The sequence below is a fragment of the Hyperoodon ampullatus genome (assembly GCF_949752795.1).
Source record: "Hyperoodon ampullatus genome assembly, chromosome: 9".
Lineage (NCBI taxonomy): Eukaryota > Metazoa > Chordata > Mammalia > Artiodactyla > Ziphiidae > Hyperoodon > Hyperoodon ampullatus.
This window is the reverse complement of record NC_136922.1, coordinates 17,980,816-18,002,563: the sequence shown is the minus strand read 5'-3', so window position 1 is coordinate 18,002,563 and position 21,748 is coordinate 17,980,816. Positions and strand designations below refer to the sequence as shown.

The 21,748-nt window shown below is 40.1% G+C and overlaps 1 protein-coding gene across 1 annotated transcript; it reads right to left on the bottom strand.

Annotated features, from left to right (window-relative positions):
- Positions 1–1,111: 1,111 nt before the first annotated feature.
- YAE1 (YAE1 maturation factor of ABCE1) lies at positions 1,112–5,261 on the bottom strand (the record flags this gene model as incomplete). The annotated part of the gene is made up of 3 exons (XM_079711962.1): positions 1,112–1,541; positions 3,127–3,248; positions 5,133–5,261. 3 exons carry the CDS (start codon positions 5,259–5,261, stop codon positions 1,112–1,114), a joined length of 681 nt encoding a protein of 226 aa, XP_079568088.1.
- Between the last annotated feature and the right edge of the window lie 16,487 nt (positions 5,262–21,748).

The following is a 21,748-nucleotide window of genomic DNA, read 5'->3' as shown; positions in this document are numbered from 1 at the left end:
TAAACACAAAACTGAAACAAACTTTAACAAATATGGTATGATATCACTTATATGTGGCATCTAAAAAAATGATACAAATGAACTTATTTACAAAACAGAAATAGACTCACAGACATAGAAAATAAACTTATGGTTACCAAAAGGGAAAGGAGGTGGGGATAAATTAGAAGTCTGGGATTAACATATACACATTACTATATATAAAATAAACAAAAAGGACCTACTGTATAGCACAGGGAACTATATTCAATATTTTGTAATAACCTATAATGGAAAAAAATCTGAAAAAAAATGTATAACTGAATCACTTTGCTGTATATCTGAAACATTATAAATCAATTATACCTCAATAAAAAACTAAAACAAACTTTAGTATTTTAATTATCAGTATAAACATTTTTTCCAGCTTTACACTTATTAGCCTCTTAATTTCAATATATATATGTCTACATATCTATATATATCTATGTGTGTCTATTTACAACTTTAGCCATTAGGTAATTTTTTGTAACTTTGGTCTGATTACAAGGTGAGGTCCTAATCACAAGACAATGTGATAAGAAGGTAGGGCTAAGACCTTACAAAATAACATTTGATGCTTGAACCGCAAGAGTTTGAACTCTGAGGGCCCACTTTACTTGGATTTTTTTTCAGTAGCAAATACTACAGTACCGTACGATCTGAGATTGGTTGAATCTGAGACTCACAACTGCAGGTATGGAGGGCCAGCTATAAGTAATACGCGGATTTTTAACTGCATGGTGGGTGAGTACCCCTAACACCTGTGTTGTTCAAGGGTTAACTGTAGTCTGATTCTTGTTCATTTCTGCTAATAATGAGTTCAAAAATGCTTGATTTTGATCAGAAATTTGAAAATGATGACAACTGGAATTTCCGAGCATATCTTAAACCACATAAAAATTACCAGTGACAAAGAAAATAGGCTTATATTAAATAGTGTTAATTTTGAAGACATTTCAAACTTCCATGAAGGATAACCTTATAAGTGTTCAATGTAGAAACCAGTACAAATTTTGGTTAGCTTGTTCAGAAACAAAATATTCTAAGAATGTTCTGAATATTATTTCCAATATTAAAGTGAAGATAATTTTTATAGTTGTTTGAGGTGCTGTAATATGTCTGTTGATACTCCCAGCTGTTTTACCAAACTGGCTGTCTGTTCTAAAATCCAAGTGAGGCTTGGGTTTTCGGAATGTGCACGCTCCTGTGTTCTACAACATTTTAAAGATGAACAATCTACCCCACTAAGATTCTTACTACAGTTTTTGTTAAACTCAGCATTATTTTCATAGAATCTTTCATCTTTAGCTTCATCAATCTTTTCCTCAGCTGGAGCTATATGACAAAGGTCCATATCCTGAATGGAGTCCAATAAATCTACAACATGGGGCTGTGGAGTGATTGATTTCAGATGTCTGAGCACATACTCTTCACACTGGCCAACTGCATCCAGAAGATTATTTATTTTACTGATCAAAGCCGAACTATTATTATGAAGGTGACACCAGGAGAGCAAAGCACTGAACAAAAATATAAGCAAGAGTTAAATAGAAAAAAAATTAAACAAAGGCTTTTAGAATTTTTGATGCTAAGGCTTACATGTTTCTTTTCCAGATAACACCATGCAAAAATTATTAACAGTAATGCAAGTCAAAATCAGGAAAGTAATGACGGTAAAATAGGATTAAAAATATAAGGACAGTATATTTCAATAGGAAGTAAACAATTGGACTTAATCATATAAACTGTTTATAATTCATACCGCCTCCTTCACAGTTCTACATCCACTCTTCCTGATTTTAGATTTTTCCCCTTATGACTGTGTAGCTTCTGTTGAAGAAGGATACAACTAACAGAAAGATCTGAAAAATCAGTTTCTCCTTTAAGGACATCAACCACCTTCTAAACTAGTGACTCTCCATCTTGGATGCACGTTAGAATCACCTGGGAAACTTTTAAACTTATCAAGACTCAGGTCACACCTGAGATCAATTACATCAGAATCTCTGGGGCTATTATTTTTTTAAAGCTTCCCAGCTGTAACAAGGTGCAACCAAGGTTGAAAACCACTGTTCTAACCATATAGCTGCTTGCCATCAAAACCGAAGGTTGGGGGGAAAAAAAAGTTTTGAGACAACTTCACCTTTCCAACTTTGTTACAGAGTAGACACTTTGCTGAGCTAACTAACAATTTTATTGAAGAAGGTTAGAATTCTTCTAGTCCTAATAATTATTTTTCTTTAATTTTTTTAGTATAGACAGTTTTATTTTTTGACATTTCAGATCATTCACGTCACGAAATAATGGTTGTTGTGAAAAGTAATGTTTTAAAAAATGTGTAAGATTTAGCAGTAAGCTAAGCTTATAAAAGATTAACTTGATGCGACGATAAACATGTGATCATTTTGCTACTTTAGTATAGTATAAACGCTGATTCCCGACAGCTGAATTTTAGAAAACCTCAGTAATGAATTTTTCCTTCGTTTTGACAAGTTTTGTTTTATACCTTTTAAAAATCAATGATTCCTTGAAGCATTTCGTTTTTCTTTATAGAGGGCAGTTTAAAAGGTATAAAGCATCAAAGAGGACAAGCCTGCCATGCTCCTAGCTCCCTGTGCCATTTGATCACTTGGTTCTGATACATGCCATTATTGCTATGGAATCTTGGCAGGTGTTCAAAATTTAGGACTAAAGTAAATGGAATCATTTTTCTGTTACCAGCTATAATTTTCATCATGTACTTCTAGTCTAGACGTCTGTTTTACTGTGTTCTGCTACCTGTGGAAGACTAAAAGCTTTATTCAAAACCTGAAGTTCTTTTTAATTACTCTGAGATACAGATTGGTGGTAGTTCAGGTAGCAAAAAACAGACACTTCCTATCATTTCTTTGCAGTAAAAGACAACACCTGGCTCACATATTAAAGTGGATGAACTTTTGACTTTTTGAAGGCGATTTTATTCTATGCTCTGCAGCACTCTTTTGTGGATTTAACAATAGGAAAAGCACTTCACTTTAAACGCTTTATTTTTACATATTACTTTAATAAACATCCTCCAGTAGTGCTGAGGTTAAAATAATTCAGCATTGAAGTTTTAAAACTTACCTCAATGTTCCTCTGAGTTGTCCATAGTGTTTAATGACTGCTGCACCTTCTTTATAACCTTGATTGAAACCTTGTTGAAGAGTAACTGCTTTGCCGGCATCTACTCCATCTCTATAGCCTTCCTAAAAATAAGAAAGTAATGAAGAATTACAGTTGTAACTAACACCAAGTAAACCACTGTAGGTTTTTCCAGAAAGTCAAAGAACCAATTTGGCAGACTGATGAAACAGGCCTCTACTGGGTTATTTCACAACACAGTTCTACAACATATGGCATAACCACACAACCAAAGTAGACCACGCTTCTCATAAAAGTTTATTATTGGTTTATCCCATTTTTGAAGTCTAGACTTACTGGGCACATTTAAAAATTTTTTTAATTTATTTTTGGCTGCGTTGGGTCTTCGTTGCTGCACGCGGGCTTCTCTAGTTGCGGCGAGCGGGGGCTACTCTTCGTTGCTGCGCGCGGGCTTCTCACTGCGGTGGCTTCTCTTGTTGCGGAGCACGGGCTCTAGGCACGCGGGCTTCAGTAGTTGTGGCACACGGGCTTGCGCGCTCCGCGGCGTGCGGGATCTTCCCGGGACCAGGGACGGAACCCGTGTCCCCTGCGTTGGCAGGCGGATTCTCAACCACTGCGTTGGGCACATTTTAAAATACTGACTCTATACAGTTTTACAAAACCCTGTGTTAGCAGTAGCTCCACAGAGAGGAAACATGGGGAATTACGTGTTTGGTCCCCTTAGCAACTGGACTGGTGTGGGTGGGTGATGCCGGGCAGTAAGGTCTTGGAACGGAAGCAGGGAAAGAGGAAACTGGTTTAGCAAAAGGACCATGAGAGGTCTGGTTTGAGAAATTTTGCTTGATACCTAAATTCAAGTAAACTGCAAATCCTCTGTGGGCAGGGATTTTTTGTCCCGCCCCAGCACTCAAAAGATGCTCGGCATTGACTGGCCTCGCCTCAGCCTTATGTAAAGCATTTCTGACACTGACATGGTTGTTAAGCTAAACAAGTACTATTTTACTGAAGCATTAAACAAGTGCAGATTTAGTGGCAACTTAATGGTTGCCAAGGATACTAGTTGGAATGGACCTCACTCTTCGGTCCTCCCCCTGAACTAGGCGCTGACGGCTCCACCTGGAAACTGGGGGTGTGGTATTAAGCCGAGTCTCAATAGTGAGACAACTGAGAGATGGATAACTGACACCCGACAAATTAAAAAAACAAAACAAAACCCAACATGAATACTCCCTTACCTAGCCATCAGGATTCCACGTTAGCTTTGTCTTACTGCCCTTCGACAACATTATTATTATTATTATTATTTTTTTTGCGGTACACGGGCCTCTCACCGCTGCGGCCTCTCCCGTTGCGGAGCACAGGCTCCGGACGCGCAGGCTCAGCGGCCATGGCTCACGGGCCCAGCCGCTCCGCGGCATGTGGGATCTTCCCGGACCGGGGCACGAACCCGCGTCCCCTGCATCGGCAGGCGGACTCTCAACCACTGCGCCACCAGGGGAGCCCTCGACAACATTCTTAAGTGCACTTTTTCCAGCTGTCCTGATTACCACCACTCCTAACTTTAGGCTCCCGAGCCCTTCAAGCAACCCATGTCAAGTGCGTACATGTCCTCTGACAGCCATAATTAGACACATACAGTCAGTGTATACGTTTCTCCCCCATCCCCTTCCCTCTGAGCCCCATCAAACTGAAATCTCATCAAAGCCTAAGACAAAGTTTATTTTGTTCGCCGCCCCCCAGTGTCCAACGCGCCCCGCGGGCGCTCTAGGAACGCGTCCTGAGGTGTCGCGCGCTTTCAAGTAACCCATTGGGAAACCCTAGCAGGACGCGGGCAGGACTGCATGATGAGGGCGTAGGGAGGGCAGCGCCGGGCCGGGCCCGGACCACTCGGCCCTCTCTTCTCGGGTCCCCGCCTCTTCACAACGCCGTGCGCCTCTCCTCACAACCCGGTACAGCAAGGGACGCCCACCCCCTCCACGCAGCTTTACTTTGATTCGTCTCTGCATGTGGCTCCGCCATTCCCGCTGCACCAGGACCGACTCGTCAGCTTCCTCGTCAAAAACGTCCCTCTCCTCTCCAGGACCCCGGACCAAAGAAGCTGCTCGAAACCACGACATCACTGAGGAAACCTCAGAGGCGCCGGCGCCGGCGCCGGAAACGCCGGCAACTCCTTCCGGTCCGAGGGGCGGGGCGAAGACTGAGGAGGGGGAGGTGCCTCGCGTGCGCATGCGCGCTGAAGTGCGCGTGTGCGTGCGCGGTGTTTCGATGTTGGGAGGGCGTCCCGGGAGGGTTCTGAATAATCCCGGGAGGGTGTTGCCTCCCGCCCGAGCCTTTTTGCTACCTGGTGTTGTGGGAGCTCCCTCACTTGCCTCGAAGTGTGGGCGTGCACTTATTGTGGGCGAGGCGGATTCCTCCCAAGTGGGGCCTGTCCGACCTTGACCTCTGCAGAAGGCGGTGCCTATCCTCCGTGAAACCCTGTCCCTTCCCGCCAAGGTCTATCTATACAGGGGTCGGGTTTTGGAGACCGGCGCGTTGGCAAAACCTTTCAAGGTAGTTCTTTTGAGGGATTCTGTCTTAAAATCCCCTTCAGGGCTTCCCTGGTGGCGCAGTGGTTAAGAATCCGCCTACCAATGCAGGGGACACGGGCTCGAGACCTGGTCCGGGAAGATCCCACATGCCTCAGCGCAACTAAGCCCACGTGTCACAACTACTAAGCCTGCGCTCTAGAGCCCGTGAGCCACAACTACTGAGCCTGCGCGCTGCAACTATTGAAGCCTGTGCGCCTAGAGCCAGTGCTCCGCAACAAGAGAAGCCACCGCAATGAGAAGCCCACGCACAGCAACGAAGAGTCGCAACTAGAGAAAGCCTGCGTGCAGCAACAAAGACCCAACTCAGCCAAAAACAAATAAATAAATTTATTTTCTAAAAATAAAAATAAAATCCCCCTCAGTACATTTAAAGGGTTGGACAGCCCAACTCTTTTTTTTTTTTTCGGTACTAGGGCCTCTCACTGTTGTGAGTGGACTTCACATTCATGTAGAGTTGACAGAGGATAAACAATAAGCACTATATACGTAAATTATACAGTTTTTTACAAGATCATAATAATGCTATGAAAAAACTTTTAAAGCAAGCAAAGTAAAGAGAGCTTTATGAGTATGTGTGAGTAAGAGCGGTCAGGTGGTACAGGTTATAATTTTAAGAATTCAGAGAGAACACTGTTGTATATATATTTTTTATATATGAAAAAATATATAATACATTTGGTAGGTTCATGGAATATGTATAGAAACATTGTATACTTTGCCACAAAAAAATACCTTAATAAACTAAAAAGAATAAAGATTTTTACAGGTCATATTCTCTGATCATAATACAACAAAACTGGTAATGAATAATAAAAATGACCCCAATAATTTTAACTATAATTTAAATATAATATTGGACATTATAAGCACCTTCCTAAATAAAATTTGGATCAAAAAGGAAATAAAAATTAAAACAACATATTCAGTAAACAATTGAAATCAGATACTTCCTACCAAAAAAACTTGGGAACAAATGAAAGCTATCCTATGAGGCAATTCTGTAGGCTTTAATGTCTTTATTATTAAAGAAGAAAAAAAAAGACAAAATTATTATACATCTTTTTTTTTTTTTTTTTTTTTTTTTTTGCGGTACGTGGGCCTCTCACTGCTGTGGCCTCTCCCGTTGCAGAGCACAGGCTCCGGATGCGCAGGCTCAGCGGCCATGGCTCACAGGCCCAGCTGCTCCGCGGCATGTGGGATCTTCCCAGATCGGGGTACGAACCCGTGTGCCCCGCATCGGCAGGCGGACTCTCAATCACTGCGCCACCAGGGAAGCCCTATACATCTTAATTAGAAGCAAAATGGTAGTAAGGGAAGCAATAAAGGAAGTAATCGAAATTAATAAAATAGAAAAAAACCTCAAACCTCATAAGTAAATCCAAAAGCTGGTTCTTTGGAAATACCAAAAAAACAGACAATCCTTTTTTGACCCTGATTAAAGAAAAAGACAACAAAATTATACAAGATAGAAATGAGAAAGAAGGTAATGATAGAGAAGAAAATTCAAATATTATAAATCACTAACTAAAACTCAAGAGTAACACATTTGAAAACTTAGCTGATATGAGTAACTTCCTAATAAAATTGGTCCAACAAGTAGAAAACCTGAAGAAACTAATTACCATAGAAAAATTGGAGATTAAATATCTACTATAAAAAATAGCATGGAGACTTGACAATTTCACAGTTAAATGCTTGAAATCCTTTTTAATCTTTAAAGAATGATGGATAATTAAATGTAATTTTTTTACTCTTCTACGGCACAGAAAAAGATAGAAATTCACTAAATCATTTCATGAAACCAGCTTTACTGTTACCTGCTAAAGCTAATATGAAAAAACCCCAAAGTTCAAGTTAGCTTATGAATATGTATTCAAAAGAGAATCCAGTACCTTATCAAAGGAATAATTCAAGAGGTTTTATTTCATGAAAGCAAACTGTGCAATATTAGGAAATCTGTAAGTATATTTCATTGCATCAACAATTTGAAGGAGAAAATCCATATGTTGTACTAATAAAAGTGGAAAATCATTTGAAAAATAAAAAAAATCAATCTTAGCAAAACAAAATAGAAAGAATAGAAAGAAATTACAAATTGATAAGGACTTTATAAAAAAGTCCAACAGCAAGTACTATTCTGAACACTGAGATATTAAGCTATTTCCTTTAAAGTAGGGAAAAGAGAAGACATCTGGTGATCACCATGATTATTCAAGATTCTTTTGGAGACTAGTGAATGCAAGAGAGAAGTAATCTGTATAAATGTTGGATAATAAGAGATGAATTTATTTATTTGCTGTTGATGTGATTGTATGCCTAGAAAATCCAAAGGATTTTGGTTAAAAACAACTGAATAAGGGAATTTGATAAGGTCTCTGGATATAAGAAATATAAACAGACCAATAGTCTCTTTATTTTCTAACAGTAACCATCTAGAAATGTAGATGAGATAAATATTCCACTTGCAATACCAACGAATACTATTAGATATAGTCTTTACATATTCCGTATTTGGTATTTATTTAGTATAGTATTTACAAATGCTGGGAATACATTTTAAAAACTCAATTTTATTGAGGTATAATTTACATCTGGTAATATGCATACATTTTGAGTGTGCAGTTTGATGAGTTTTGACAAACATATATACCTGTATAACCATCACCCAATCAAGATATAGAAACTTCCATCACCCTAGAAAATTCCCTCATACTTCTTTGCAGTCAATCATCAATGCCTCACAGAGGCAACCCCATTCTAATTTCTGTCACTCACGATTAGCTTTGCCAGTTTTAGAACTTCATAAAAATGGGATCACATATGTCCTTTTATGTACTTGGCTTCTTTGACTCAACATAACGTTTCTGAGATTCATTCATGTGATTGCATGTACCAGTAGATTTGTTCTTTGTTATTGCTAAGTGCTCTTTTCATTGTATGGATATAGCATGGTTTGTCCGTTCACTTGTTGTTGGACATTTGGACTGGCTGTCATGAATAAAGCTGCTATGAACATTCTTGTACAGGTCATTTTGTGTACACATATTTTCTCTAGGGTAAATATCTAGAAGTGGAATTGTTGAGCCAGGTGGTAAGTATAAATTTAACTTTATAAGAAACTGCCAACTGTTTTCCAAAGTGATTGTACCGCTTTACACCTCCACCAGCATCGTATATGAGTGTCAGTTGCCCCACATCCTGTTGTTCCTCACTTGGAAAGAATTGTCAGTCTTTTATTTTTTTAATCTTTTAAAAAATTAAACTAAAAAAAACTGTAAAATTAAAAAAAGTTAAAGTATAGTTGATTTACAATGTTGTGTTAGTTTTAGGTGTACAGCAAAGTGATTCTGTTATATATATGTATATGTATGTATGTATATATATATATTGTTTTTTAGATTCTTTTCTGTTATAGTTTATTGTAAGTGTGTCCATAAAGCTCATAACTTAAAGCCCCATCCTGACAACAGATGGGCACCAAGGCAATTGCTACAGCTTATTCTTTTATCCTTACTTTCATTTAATAGATATTTGTTGAGTGCCCAGTGAGACGGGGCCACAATACCCAGCAGTGTAAACAACAGATTTGCTTTCACCAAGCATTCATCCTTAAGTTACCTGAATGGCGTTTGCATTCTGTGAAAGGCCTCTCCACATTGCCTATGTCATCCTTGGCACATAACTTTTTTCACAGAAGGCAGCTCGATGCCCCAACAGCAACTATCCACATAATCGGCAGGTTAATCAGCAGGTGAGCTCAGGTGTTCGCTGACTTGTGGAATCTCGCCGTGGGGACAATGTGCCAGTATTGCTCTGGACTCATCACTGAAGAATGGCACTCTACTTGCTTCCATGACCAGACTTGCGGCTTATACCTCAGCAATTTATTTAAATTATAAACCCCTCCAGTGCCCTTCAGTGGCCTCATCTGGGTTGTGCTAGCCCCCAGTGGGCATGATGGGCATGAGGTGGGTGGCCAAGGATGCTGTGTCTGCACAGCTGCTGGAGGCACTGAGTGAGTCTGAGGCCAGCCTCCTGAGGTCTGCTGGGGCTGAGGCAGGAGGTACCATGGTTCAGCAGTGACCTAATTCTCTCCACAGGCAGCCTGAATGAGTAGGCGGAGCCTGTGTCAGTCCCTGGCCCAGCAGGCCTGGGCAGCTGCTATCTGATCCCAAGAAAGGGAGGAGAATGGGCCCTGCCCTAGGCGTGACACAGCCTCCCAGCTGGGGCAGGGCCCATAGCACCTCGGGGCAGCTCAGGTTTGGCTAAGTTGTGGTGAGGGAGCTTCCTTTCCCCCTCCCAGTCTGGGGTTTAACCTGACCCCAGGGTTGTTCTCTGACACACACTCACACACACACACACACACACACCTCTCTCCTCTTCCCACAGCTTGGCATGAATCTTTGCTTCTTATTTTCTTGATTTGTCTTTGTTGATGTTTTTATTTGGGGGCTGGCTGAGCCAAAGGGTCAGAAATATGCCTCTGCCCACACCATTTGGCATTCTGGTTTTGGTGTATGCGTAGCTTTGAGGTTTTCTATGCTGGTTTTATTTATATTAAACCCCTGGTTGGTGTACAAACTTGCTCAGTGCTTTACTGAACCAAGACCTTAGCAGATGACTCATCAGGGCCTTCAAGAAGCCCTGCCCATTTCCTGAGATTCAGAATCCAGACGTGGCTGGCCTTGGTTTAACTGCTTCCATGACATTTCCTTTTGAATATCTCCAAACCTTAAAGTGTAAAGATTTTGTCCACACAGACAGACACACGTACACTCCTGCTGCAGGTGGTCATGCTCATTGAGACACTTTCAACTCAGCTGTTTGTGGACAAGGCATTGTGCATCCATGGCCATCCATCCATCCATCCACACTTTCATTCGTCCATCTGTCCATCCATGACAAGACAGCAGCAAGTTCTGACATGGTTCAGGCCCCAGGGTTCACAGCAGTGAGGGCTGGGCTTCCAGTGGGCTCAGGATACAGACCTTAGCCCTCACCCAAGGGCCTCCGCAGATAATAACATCCCTTTCTGAGGCAACAGAAGCCAGGGCCAAGTGGGTTATGAAAGTTTGAGTCTTTAACCCCAACTGGATGGGGGAACCTAAACGTTAGCCTGTGACTATCCTGAGACGGGCCAAAAAAAAAAAAAAAAAAAAAAAGACAAATCAAGCATACAGATAACACTGAAACAGGGAAGAGTAAGAGTTCATGTCTGTGCTGGAGGTGTTCATATGGAGGGACAGGAAAGAGGGAAAGAGAAAGCGGAACATGGCGCACACACTCAGGAGTGCTGTCGAGGGCCTGGGGTACAGTGCTGACTCTTAGGGCAGGGAGGAGTACGGCTGTGGCCCATCCTAGGGGGCTGTAGCTTTCTCTCAGCCTCATACATACAAACAAAGCCCCTAGAAAAAAGGGGGCTTTTCTGGATACAGGAAGGCAAGGGGTTAACCCAAACAATAACGAAAAAAAACCCAAAAAGGCTCCTGCTAGACACTCTACTGAGTAGAGTTCCCTGTGCTATACAGTAGGTCCTTGTTGTTTACCTCTTTTACGTATAGTAGTGTGTATATGTTAATCCCAAACTCCTAATTTATCCCTCTCCCCATTTTCCCCTTTGGTAACCATTAGTTTGTTTTCTATGTGGGTCTATTTCTGTTTTGTATATAAGTTCTTTTGTATCTTTTTTTTTATTCCACATATAAGCGATATCATATGATACTTGTCTTTCTCTGTCTGGCTTACTTCACTTAGTATGATAATCTCGATATCCATCCATGTTGCTGCAAATGGCATTCTTTCATTCTTTTTCATGGCTGAGTAGTATTCCATTGTGTATATGTGTATGTGTGTGTGTGTGTGTGTGTGTGTGTGTATATAGATACATATACCATGTCAGTCTTTTTAATATTAGCTATTCTGATACTTGTGTGGTGATATCTTACTGTGGTTTTCATGTTCATTTTCCAGATGATTTATGATATTGAAAATCTTTTCATGTGCTTATTTGTCATTTGCATGTTTAAAAAAATGAAGTTTTCGCCTATTTAAAAAAATTGGGTTGGGACCTTCGTGGTGGTCGAGTGGTTAAGACTCTGCACTTCTACTGCAGGGGGTATGGGTTTAACCCTTGGTTGGGGAATTAAGATCTCACATACCGTGTGGTGCAGCCAAAATAAATAAACAAATAAATAAAATAAAATAAAATTGGGTTGTCTTATTTTTGGATTTTAAATTTTCTTTCTATTTTCTGGGTATAGGTCTTTTGTCAGATACATGAATTACAAATAAGTTCTTTGCATTAGTTGTATTCAACAGACAGTTGTGGAGATAGGGTAAGGAGTTCATGAAGTTTTTGGGTAGAGACGGAGCATAATGCCTGCAGAAGATAAAAAGAGGAGAGAGCATGATTAGGCACAGAAAGTCTATGTAAAGGGTGCTGATCTGATCCCTGTGATAGGGTAGGAAGGGAGGAGGGAGTGGGGTGGGGAAGAGGGGGCTTCAGATTGGTGTGTAGATCTGGCAAAGTCTTGGCCAACATAAAAGGGGGCTCTGAAACAAAGGGCAAAGAGGTGCCCTGCATTAGGCACACATGGCCATGCTCAGGGGATGCCCTGAAAGAGTGTGGCCTTGGCTAGAAGTCTGAGGGGCATCCTGTAGGTGCTTACAGAGGCTGACAGCTATACTTCTTTGTCAAGAGCCTGATGATCTTTCAATGTCCTTTTGAGTTTGTGATTCTAGTTTTTCCAAAAGAGCTTTTTTTTTTTTAAATGAGCTGTAAATAATAATGACATCTCCTTCATACATTTTGGTGTCACAGTGTGAACTTACTCAAAGTATTTAGTAAACTTATCTTGCAGTTCAATATCTCATATAAATACTCTATGATGAGGTCAACCTTTGATTCGCTCTGTTCTTTTCCTGTTCTTCTGCTTATCGATCATCCTTGTCTTTTCTTTCAAAGCCTCAACAATTCTTTTTTATGTCCTTCTATTTCCCATCTCCTGCTACGTTTCATCCTTTATCTCAGTCTTCCACACTTTACTTGTGTCTTTTGCAAACTGCTATTTTGTAGTTGGTATAGTAAACTCTTAAGAGGGCACAGACCTTTTCTCGATTCCTCTTCAGTTTCTAGCTTACTGGCTTTAATCATTAAGCCTGTAGCAACCAGCCAACAGAACTCCAGATTTCTGTATGTCAAGGGAAGGGACTTTTCCTTGTCCCTTCTAAACTTTCATATGTTCTCTGAACATCTGTGGTATCCAGTGACTAAGTCTTTGGGCTCTGTCTTTTAATTGCTTATATCAGATTTTCTCTAAGACTGTAAGATATGTATTGGAATAATAAAATTGTTGTTATTGGTGAAAATGATAGGGGAGTATTAAAAATATGGCTTCTAAAGAGAGGGCCTTAGAACAAAGGCAGTAGATAATAGGTAGATCTTGGGCAGTTTTGTCTCCTTTATTTTAAAGTATTGTGTCTATAGAAGGTCCTAGTTATAATATAGCTGTCAAAGCTAAGACGAAAAGTATTAGTCCAATATAGAATGTTTCTAATGAAAGGATGAGGTAGCCATTTCAGACAGGAAGCCTGATTGATCCTTCTAATGGCCTACTGATGGACGGCTGTGTCTAATAGCATTTAAGCATGTTCAAGTCTGTCTAATCTTAAAAAAAAATCCTTCCTCAACCCCAAGCTCTCCTCTAGCTATTGCTCTCTGCCTCTCCTTCTCTTTGCAGCTGAACTTCTCAGAAGAGTCAGTGTCTCCACTTCTCCACCCCTCGCTTTTCAACCCACTGCAATCTGACTTCCAACTCCACTATCCCATTTGAGATGGGAGTGAGGGGGAGAGCAAGTTCCACAAGATTTTCGCCGATGACTCTCAAATCTCTCCCTCCAGCCCAGGTCTTCTCTGCACATCAGACTCATGTATCCAACTGTCCACAGGACGTCACCGCTTAGATTTACCATATGGATTTTAATGCATCGCATCTGAATTTGTCTTTTTACTTTCAATGCTCTTCCTCCTCTTATGTTCTCTAGCTCCTCGATGCTCAAACTGTGGGGCAGGCACTTGTAGCATCAGCATCACGTGGGAGCTTGTTAGAAATGCAGAGTTCCTGGTCCCATCCCAGACCTACTGAATCGGAATCCGCATCCTCAGGTAACTCATAGGCACAGTCAAGTTTGAGAAGCGTTGCAACTCATTGAATGGTCACCACATCAGCTCATTCTCCGTGTTCTAAGTATTTCTCACATTTTCCAGTATTTTCTCCATTCCCACTGCCCATTCCCTGGTTCAGGCTACCATCCTGCTTTACCTGGATGTTATAACAGCTTCCTAACTGGTCCCACTGCCTCACGTCCGGTCTCCCTTCCAGTCCATTTCCCCTACTCAGCTGGAACATGATTCCTAAAGCAAAATCTGATAGGGCCTTCCCTTGCTTAATTTTCTTCAATACTTTCTGATGGTTCTCAAGATAAATTCCAAATTCCTTTACATGGCCCAATCAGCTCCTCATCAGCGTTTTTTTTTTTGTTTGTTTGTTTGTTTTTTTGCAGTATGTGGGCCTCTCACTGTTGTGGCCTCTCCCGTTGCGGAGCACAGGCTTTGGACGCGCAGGCTCAGCGGCCATGGCTCACGGGCCCAGCCACTCCGCGGCATGTGGGATCTTCCCGGACCGGGGCACGAACCTGTGTTCCCTGCATTGGCAGGTGGACTCTCAACCACTGCGCCACCAGGGAAGCCCCTCATCAGCTTTCTGATCAGCTTTCTGGCCTCACTTCTTGCTACCTTTTACTTGCTATGTCCATTTTCAGGCCTTTGCCGCATAATTTTTCTTCTGCCTAGTAATGTAGCCTCCTCCTCTACCAAAGGCTACTTATATGTCAGGTCTTAACTTAGATGTCACTTTCATTTGGAAGCTTTCTCTGATCTCCCAAGTCTGAATGAGTTGTCCCTTTTATGTGTGTTATAGTCTTTACCACCTTATATTATACATACCTAATTGGGCTTCCCTGGTGGCGCAGTGGTTGAGAGTCCGCCTGCCGATGCAGGGGACGTGGGTTCATGCCCCGGTCCGGGAAGATCCCACATGCCGCGGAGCGGCTAGGCCCGTGAGCCATGGCCGCTGAGCCTGCGCGTCCGGAGCCTGTGCTCCGCAACGGGAGAGGCCACAACAGTGAGAGGCCCGCGTACCGCAAAAAAAAAAAAAAAAAAAGCTTAAAGAATACAATGCACCATCAGTGTTTGGAGAACATGGTGTCTCTATGAATGATATAACATCAGTTTTACACTGTAAAGCCAAACTCAGTGGTACAATTTATACTAAACAATGTTACTTCAAGATGGCTAGCAGAATGACAATGGAGAAAGAGGAAAAAGTGTTAAAAATGTGTTAAGTTGAAGCATATGCAAGTGTAAGATTAACAACTACATCATACAAATCTGGAAATCATAATTGTTTTGTGGAATGTCAGTTAAAGTTATATTCACTTGCGTAGTTATTTATCATGTAATTAAAGTCTAGTTGGTCAAAAAACAAAAACAAGTATAGGCCCCGGTGTTAGACTGGATTCAGTCAAATTTTAGCCCTTCCGCTTTCTAGCTACATGGCCTTGGACTTAATTTTCCTATGCTTTGGTTTTCTCACCTATAAAATGGAGATCACACCGTAAATTATAAGATGTACCATTATATTATGTACCTTTAAAAACAAATGCTGCAATCAGAACCACGGTGAGATACCACTTCATACTCACTAGATGTCTTTAAACAAAAAGTAACTGAAAGACTTTGATTTTTGGACTGGCTCACTGGAGTTTAGAAGTTGCCACTCTATCCCAATAACAATTAAAACACTGAACAAATGGAAAAATCAACAATTCTTCTTAGATCCATTAGAGAATTGAAGTCACAGGTCGAGATGCTGTCTCCCAAACTGGAGAGACAGAAAGTTGATACAGAGAATCACAACTTACTAGAGCATAAAATCAAAAGCAGAAACCTCTGTGGACACCAGTGCCAGGGTAGGAAGACCTGAACTGCAATTGATAAATTCCTGGAGGCCCAGGGGGACCCGGTAATAAGAGGACCCCCACTTAGAAGCAACCAAGATGTCCTTCAGTAGGTGAATTGGTAAATAAACAAACAATGCATCCAAACAATGGAATAATATACAGCAACAAAAAGAAATGAGTTATCAAGCCATGAAAGGACATGGAGGGAACTTAAATGCATATTATTAAGTGAAAGAAGCTAGTCTGAAAAGCTACATTACTGTTTGATTTCAGTTATATGACATTCTAGGAAGGCAAAATGAGGAGACAGTAAAAAGATCAGTGGTTTAGCGGGAGGAGAAGTAAGAATAAGTGAAACAGAGAGGATTTTTAGGGCAGTGAAACTACCCTGTATGATATTTTGTCATGGTGATTACACAACAGGGATAAATTTGTCCAAACCACAGAATGTACAACACCAAGAGTGAACCCTAAAGTAAACTATGGACTCTGATAATGATGTGTCCATGAGGCTCATCAGTTGTAAGAAATGTACTACTGTAGATCAGGGAGGCCAGGGGAGGGGCAGAAGTTATATGGGAAATATCTACCTTCTGCTCAATTTTGGTGGGAACCTAAAGCTGCTCTAAAAAGTAAAGTATTGGTCTTCCCTGGTGGCGCAGTGGTTGAGAGGGAGAGGCCACGGCAGTGAGAGGCCTGTGTACCGCAAAAATAAATTTTAAAAAAATTAAAAAAAATTAAAAGTAAAGTATTATTTTAAAAAATGCTGAGCAACTTCTTATAAAAAGGTTGAATTTTGTAAGAGAGTGGGAAGGGAGGCTGCAGGGAGAAAAAAAGAGGTAAAAAGGTTTGCTCCTGATATGATCCTATGCCTCAACTTTTGCTGGCCCTTATAAAAACATGTGGTGCAGAACATTAGAACAGACATTTCATCAAAGAAGATATACAGGTGAAAAGAAATTCAACATCATTAGTCATTAGGGAAATGCAAATCAAAACCACAATAAGACACCACTACACACCTATTGGAAAGACCAGTATTAAAAACGCTGACCATAACAATTGCTCCTGAGGATATGAAGGAACTGGGACTCTCAAATACTGCCCTCATGATATTACATGCTAAAAAAGGTTACAGCCACCTAGTAAAACAGTCTGGCAGTTTCTTAAAAAACTACCATGCAACCCGGCTATTCCATTCTTAGAGATTTGCCCAAGAGAAATTAAAGCCCATGTCCATACAAAAACTTGTACATGAATGGTCATAGCAGGTTTTTTTGTTTTGTTGTTGTTGCTTTTTTGTAATAGTTAAAGTGTAGTTTATCTATCCCATGGATACCACTACTCAGAGATAAAAAAGAATGGCTATTGATACATCCAACGACATAGATAAATTTCAAGATAATTACGTGGAGTGAAAGAAGCCATACAAAAAAGAATATATACTCAATTAATCAATTTGTATAAAACTCTAGGAAATGAAAATTAACCTCTAGTGACAGCAAGCAGATCAATGGTTGCCTAGGGATGGGCAGGTGGAGGGGTGAGGAGAGGCCGGATGAAAGGGTTATATGGCTATGTTCATTATCTCGATTGTGGTGATGGCTTCACCGGCATATAGGTCAAAGTTTATCCAACTGTACACTTCAAAAATGTGCGTATCTAGTAACAAATAGAAAAAATAAAATAAAAAATATTTATGATAGGGTCAAATAATCAAATATTTAGGACTAAGTGCAATACTGTGTTGAATAAGAGTGGTCATAGAGGGCACCCATGTTTTGTTCCTGATCTGAGAGGAAAAGCTTTCAACCTTTCATCATTGAGTATGACGTTAGTTGTGAGTTTGTTGTATACAGTCTCTATTATGTTGAGGTATGTCGCTTCTATACACACTGTGTTGAGGATTTTTATTATGAAAGAATGTTGTATTTTGTCAAGCTTTTTTGCATCTATTTAGATGCTCATACAATTTTTATCTTTTATTCTATTAATGTGGTGTATCATATTTGTTGATTTCATATGTTGATCTATGCTTGCATCCCAGAGATAAATCCCTCTTGATCATGGTGTATGATCCTTTTTTTAATATGAATTTAAAAAAAAATTTTAATTTATTTACTATTTATTTTTGGCTGCATTGGGTCTTCATTGCTACGTGTGGGTTTTCTCTAGTTGTGGCGAGCGGGGGCTGTTCTTTGTTGCATGCATGGGTTTCTCATTGTGGTGGCTTCTCTTGTTGTGGAGCACGGGCTCTGGGTGCGTGGGCTTCAGTAGTTGTGTCACACGGGCTCAGTAGTTGTAGCTTGAGGGCTTTAGAGCGCAGGCTCAGTAGTTGTGGTGCACGGGCTTAGTTGCTCCACGGCACGTGGGATCGTCCCAGACCAGGGCTCGAACCCATGTCCCCTGCATTGGCAGGGGAATTCTTAACCACTGCACCACAGGGGGAGTCTGGCGTATGGTCCTTTTAGTGTGCTGTTGCATCTGGTTTGCTAATATCTTGTTGAGAATATTTTGTATCTATATTCATCAGGGATATTCATCTATGATTCTCTTTTCTTGTAGTGTCCTTATCTAGCTTTGGTATCAGGTAATGCTGGCTTTGTAAAATGAGTTTGGAGTGTTTCCTCCTTTTCAATTTTTTGGGGAAAGTTTGAGACGGATTGACATTAGTTCTTTTTAAAATGTTTGGTTGAATTTGCCAGTGAACGCATGTGGTTCTGGACTTTTCTGTGTTGGGAGGTTTAAAAAAATTTTTTTTTAATTTAATTTAATTTAAAAAATGTATTTATTTATTTACATCTGTTGGGAAGTTTTTGATTGCTGATTCAATCTCCTTACTCATCACTGTTTAGATTTTCTACTTCTTTATGATTCAGTCTTGATAAGTTCATGTGTTTCTGGGAATTTATCCATTTCTTCTGGGTTATCCAATTGGTTGGCATATAATTGCTCATAGTAGACTCTTATGATTCTATGTATTTCTATAGTATCAGTTATAATTTCTCCTCTTTCATCTGATTTTACTTGAGTATTCTCTTCTTTTCTTAGTTAGTTTAGGCAAAGATTTGTCAATTTTTTAATGTTTGCAAAAAAAACAACTCAGGTTTTTTCTGTTGTTTTTCTGTCTCTATTTCACTTATTTCTACTTTGATTTTTATTATTTCCTTTTTCTGGTTATCTTGGGCTTAGTTCTTCTTTTTCTAGTTCCTTGAGGTGTAAAGCTAGGTTGTTTTTGAATTGTCTTTTTTCTTAAGATGTGCATTTATTGCTATAAACTTCCCTCTAAGAATTACTTTTGCAGAATCCCATAGGTTTTGGTATGTTGTATTTCTATCTTCATCAGTTTTGAGATATTTTAAAATTTCCCTTTTGATTTATTCTTTTACCTTTTGGTTGTTAAGGAGTATGTTGTTTAGTTTCCACGTGTTTATAAATTTACTTGTTTTGCATGACCTTGACTGCCCTGTGGAGTAGTGGCAAGCTCTCCTGTAGAATGTCCCCAATATAAGTTTGCCTGCTATTTTTCCTGTAATTAGACTGGAGTTATGTTTTTTTAGAAAGAATACCAGAGAGGTGAAGTACTCTTTTTATCACATCATTTCAGGAGGTAAATGACATCCACATGACATACTGGTAATGTTAACCATCATCAGTTGTTTAACGTAGTGTTTTGCAGGTTTCACCATGGTAAATATATTATTTAATACGATTAAAATATAAGATCTATGAGACTAGAGATGCTGTATGTTTTGTTTACTGCTATATCCTCAATGTCTAGAACAGTACATGACTCATAGGCATTCAATAAATGTTTGTTGAATGAATAAATGAACAAATGGAAGGATGAATTAGAGATCCTTAGCTTCCCACTCTACTCAACTCTTTTAAAAAATCTGTTCTGACCATACTTGTGATCACTAGCAGCAATTATATGAGAGCAGATAGTTTATATGCACGAATAGATATTGGCAGTAGCACACATTAGTTGACCGGTGACTTACTTATTAAGACTATATTTAATTTTGGTTTGAAAAGCCAGGGCAAGATTATCTAGGCCACCTTTGTCCAGGTTAGGAGTTAGCATGCAGCATTTGAACGAGGTTAGGTTTTGGTAAGACCTAGCTTTTCAAATCTCATTTCTACCACTTCTGAGCATTGTGTTTCTGTGCAAATGTTTTAGCCTCTTTGACTATCTCATGTCTGGTATGGGGGTAGTTTTTCTTTCCTTGTAAGTTGATACTAGGATTTAGTGAAATCACATAGTAAGTGCCTCAGTGTCTGGCATTTTGCTCAATAAATGTTGGCTTTTACTTCACTTTCCACAATCTTCTAAAGCATGTGGATGAATTAATTCTTCTATTCTGGGACAGTCCTTTTCTACAAAAGAGCATTTTTTATCTGGAAGATCAGTGCAGACAATTCCATTTCATTAAAGAGCTGGTGATTTAATAATTTACTTAGAAACAGGCTGTGGTTTCCATTATAAAACTCATCTGGCATAAGTGCATAGAACCACTATTATTTTCCTACAGGCAGGAAAGCTGACGGAACAGAAATACTTTACAAATGTGCACAGAACGGTTTATCCTCATGCAATGTCTGCACCTGAAGAGATATCATATAGTGCCCTGCAGTGGATGTGGCTCAACATAAAATTTGTCACTTCCCAAGCACTTGAAATATTGCCCCATTTCTTATACCCCTGCACTGCACGTGCTTATTTGGTAATGCTGGCTTGCCTCCTTATTTCAGTAGTTGAAGTGACAAAGCTCTGTTTTATAATTTACCAAGTGATTGAAGGTGCCAGGCAGATCTGTATTACCACAGTAATGTCACTGATTCCTAGTTCTTAAAGAAGAAGAAAGGACAGTGAGCATTTAGCTTGAGGGTGATGTGTTCTGTGGGAATTATATTCTCTGCAAGTTGTTTATGATTTTTTTCTTCTGTACAGCCAGAGGAGTGGAGGGACATATTTCAAATTCCCATTGGCAAGGGCTCCTGCTTCTTTTATAAAGATTTGTAAAATTCCAACCCTTTGAATCTTGTCAGTGGTCTGTGGACATCCTCCAGGCTTTCCTATCATAAAGCTTTCAACACACAGAGCTGAGTGGGCTGGGCAGGAAACGTGTATGTGGGAGTGTGTGCTTGCATGTGTGTGCGTGTGTACGTGTGTGTCTATATGAAGCTGCCTTGATTGAAATGCCAATATTCTGTCACTTTCTGGTCGGAATTTATCATAGCAATAAAATGGAAGCATCCCCCTACATCATGAAGTATAGCAATTGAGTCTTGCTATTTATTTCGTTGAGTCAGCTTAATGTAGATCAGTGTTCAGGTCTTCCTTTTGGTTCCTTTCTTGTTTCTCTTCTCTAGGGCTTCGCAAAGCTGTTGAGTTCAGGCGAAAATCGTTGCCCTGGAGCTGTGACAGTTCTCCACGTGGAGAGGGGCAGGCATCACGTTCAATCTTCAGGGATGATCAGTGTGAGTGGAATTTGCCAAGTTCTATGGTTTGAAAATGTCTACATTTTCTATTTTCAACTCCTCTTGGAAAGCATAAATCACCAAATATTGGCAAAGTTTTCACTTCTTCCCAAATCATCAGATAATCGATAGTGGAGGTTGCCTAGCCACAGAAGTTGGTTTGTGGTCTGCAGGTTCAAAAAAGCACTTCAAAACTGCTCTCAGAAGCTTTTGAGGTTTGGGAGTAAGTGACAGAAAAGCAGAATTAAGCAATAGTCATCTTTTTAGGAGGACAGACTTCAGCTGTTTCTTTTAGTCTTTGTAGGTTGATTCAGATTCAAAAGTTTCTATGGTTCCGTAAACCAGGATGCTGTACAAAAAATAAACTGAGTCATAAACACCGCCAAACAGGTTTGATTTCCCCATGAACACTGTGATGGTTAATTTTATGTGTCGACTTGACTGGGCTTAAGGGATGATGTCCAGATAGCTGATGAAACATTGTTTTTGGGTGTGCCTGTGAGGATGTCTCA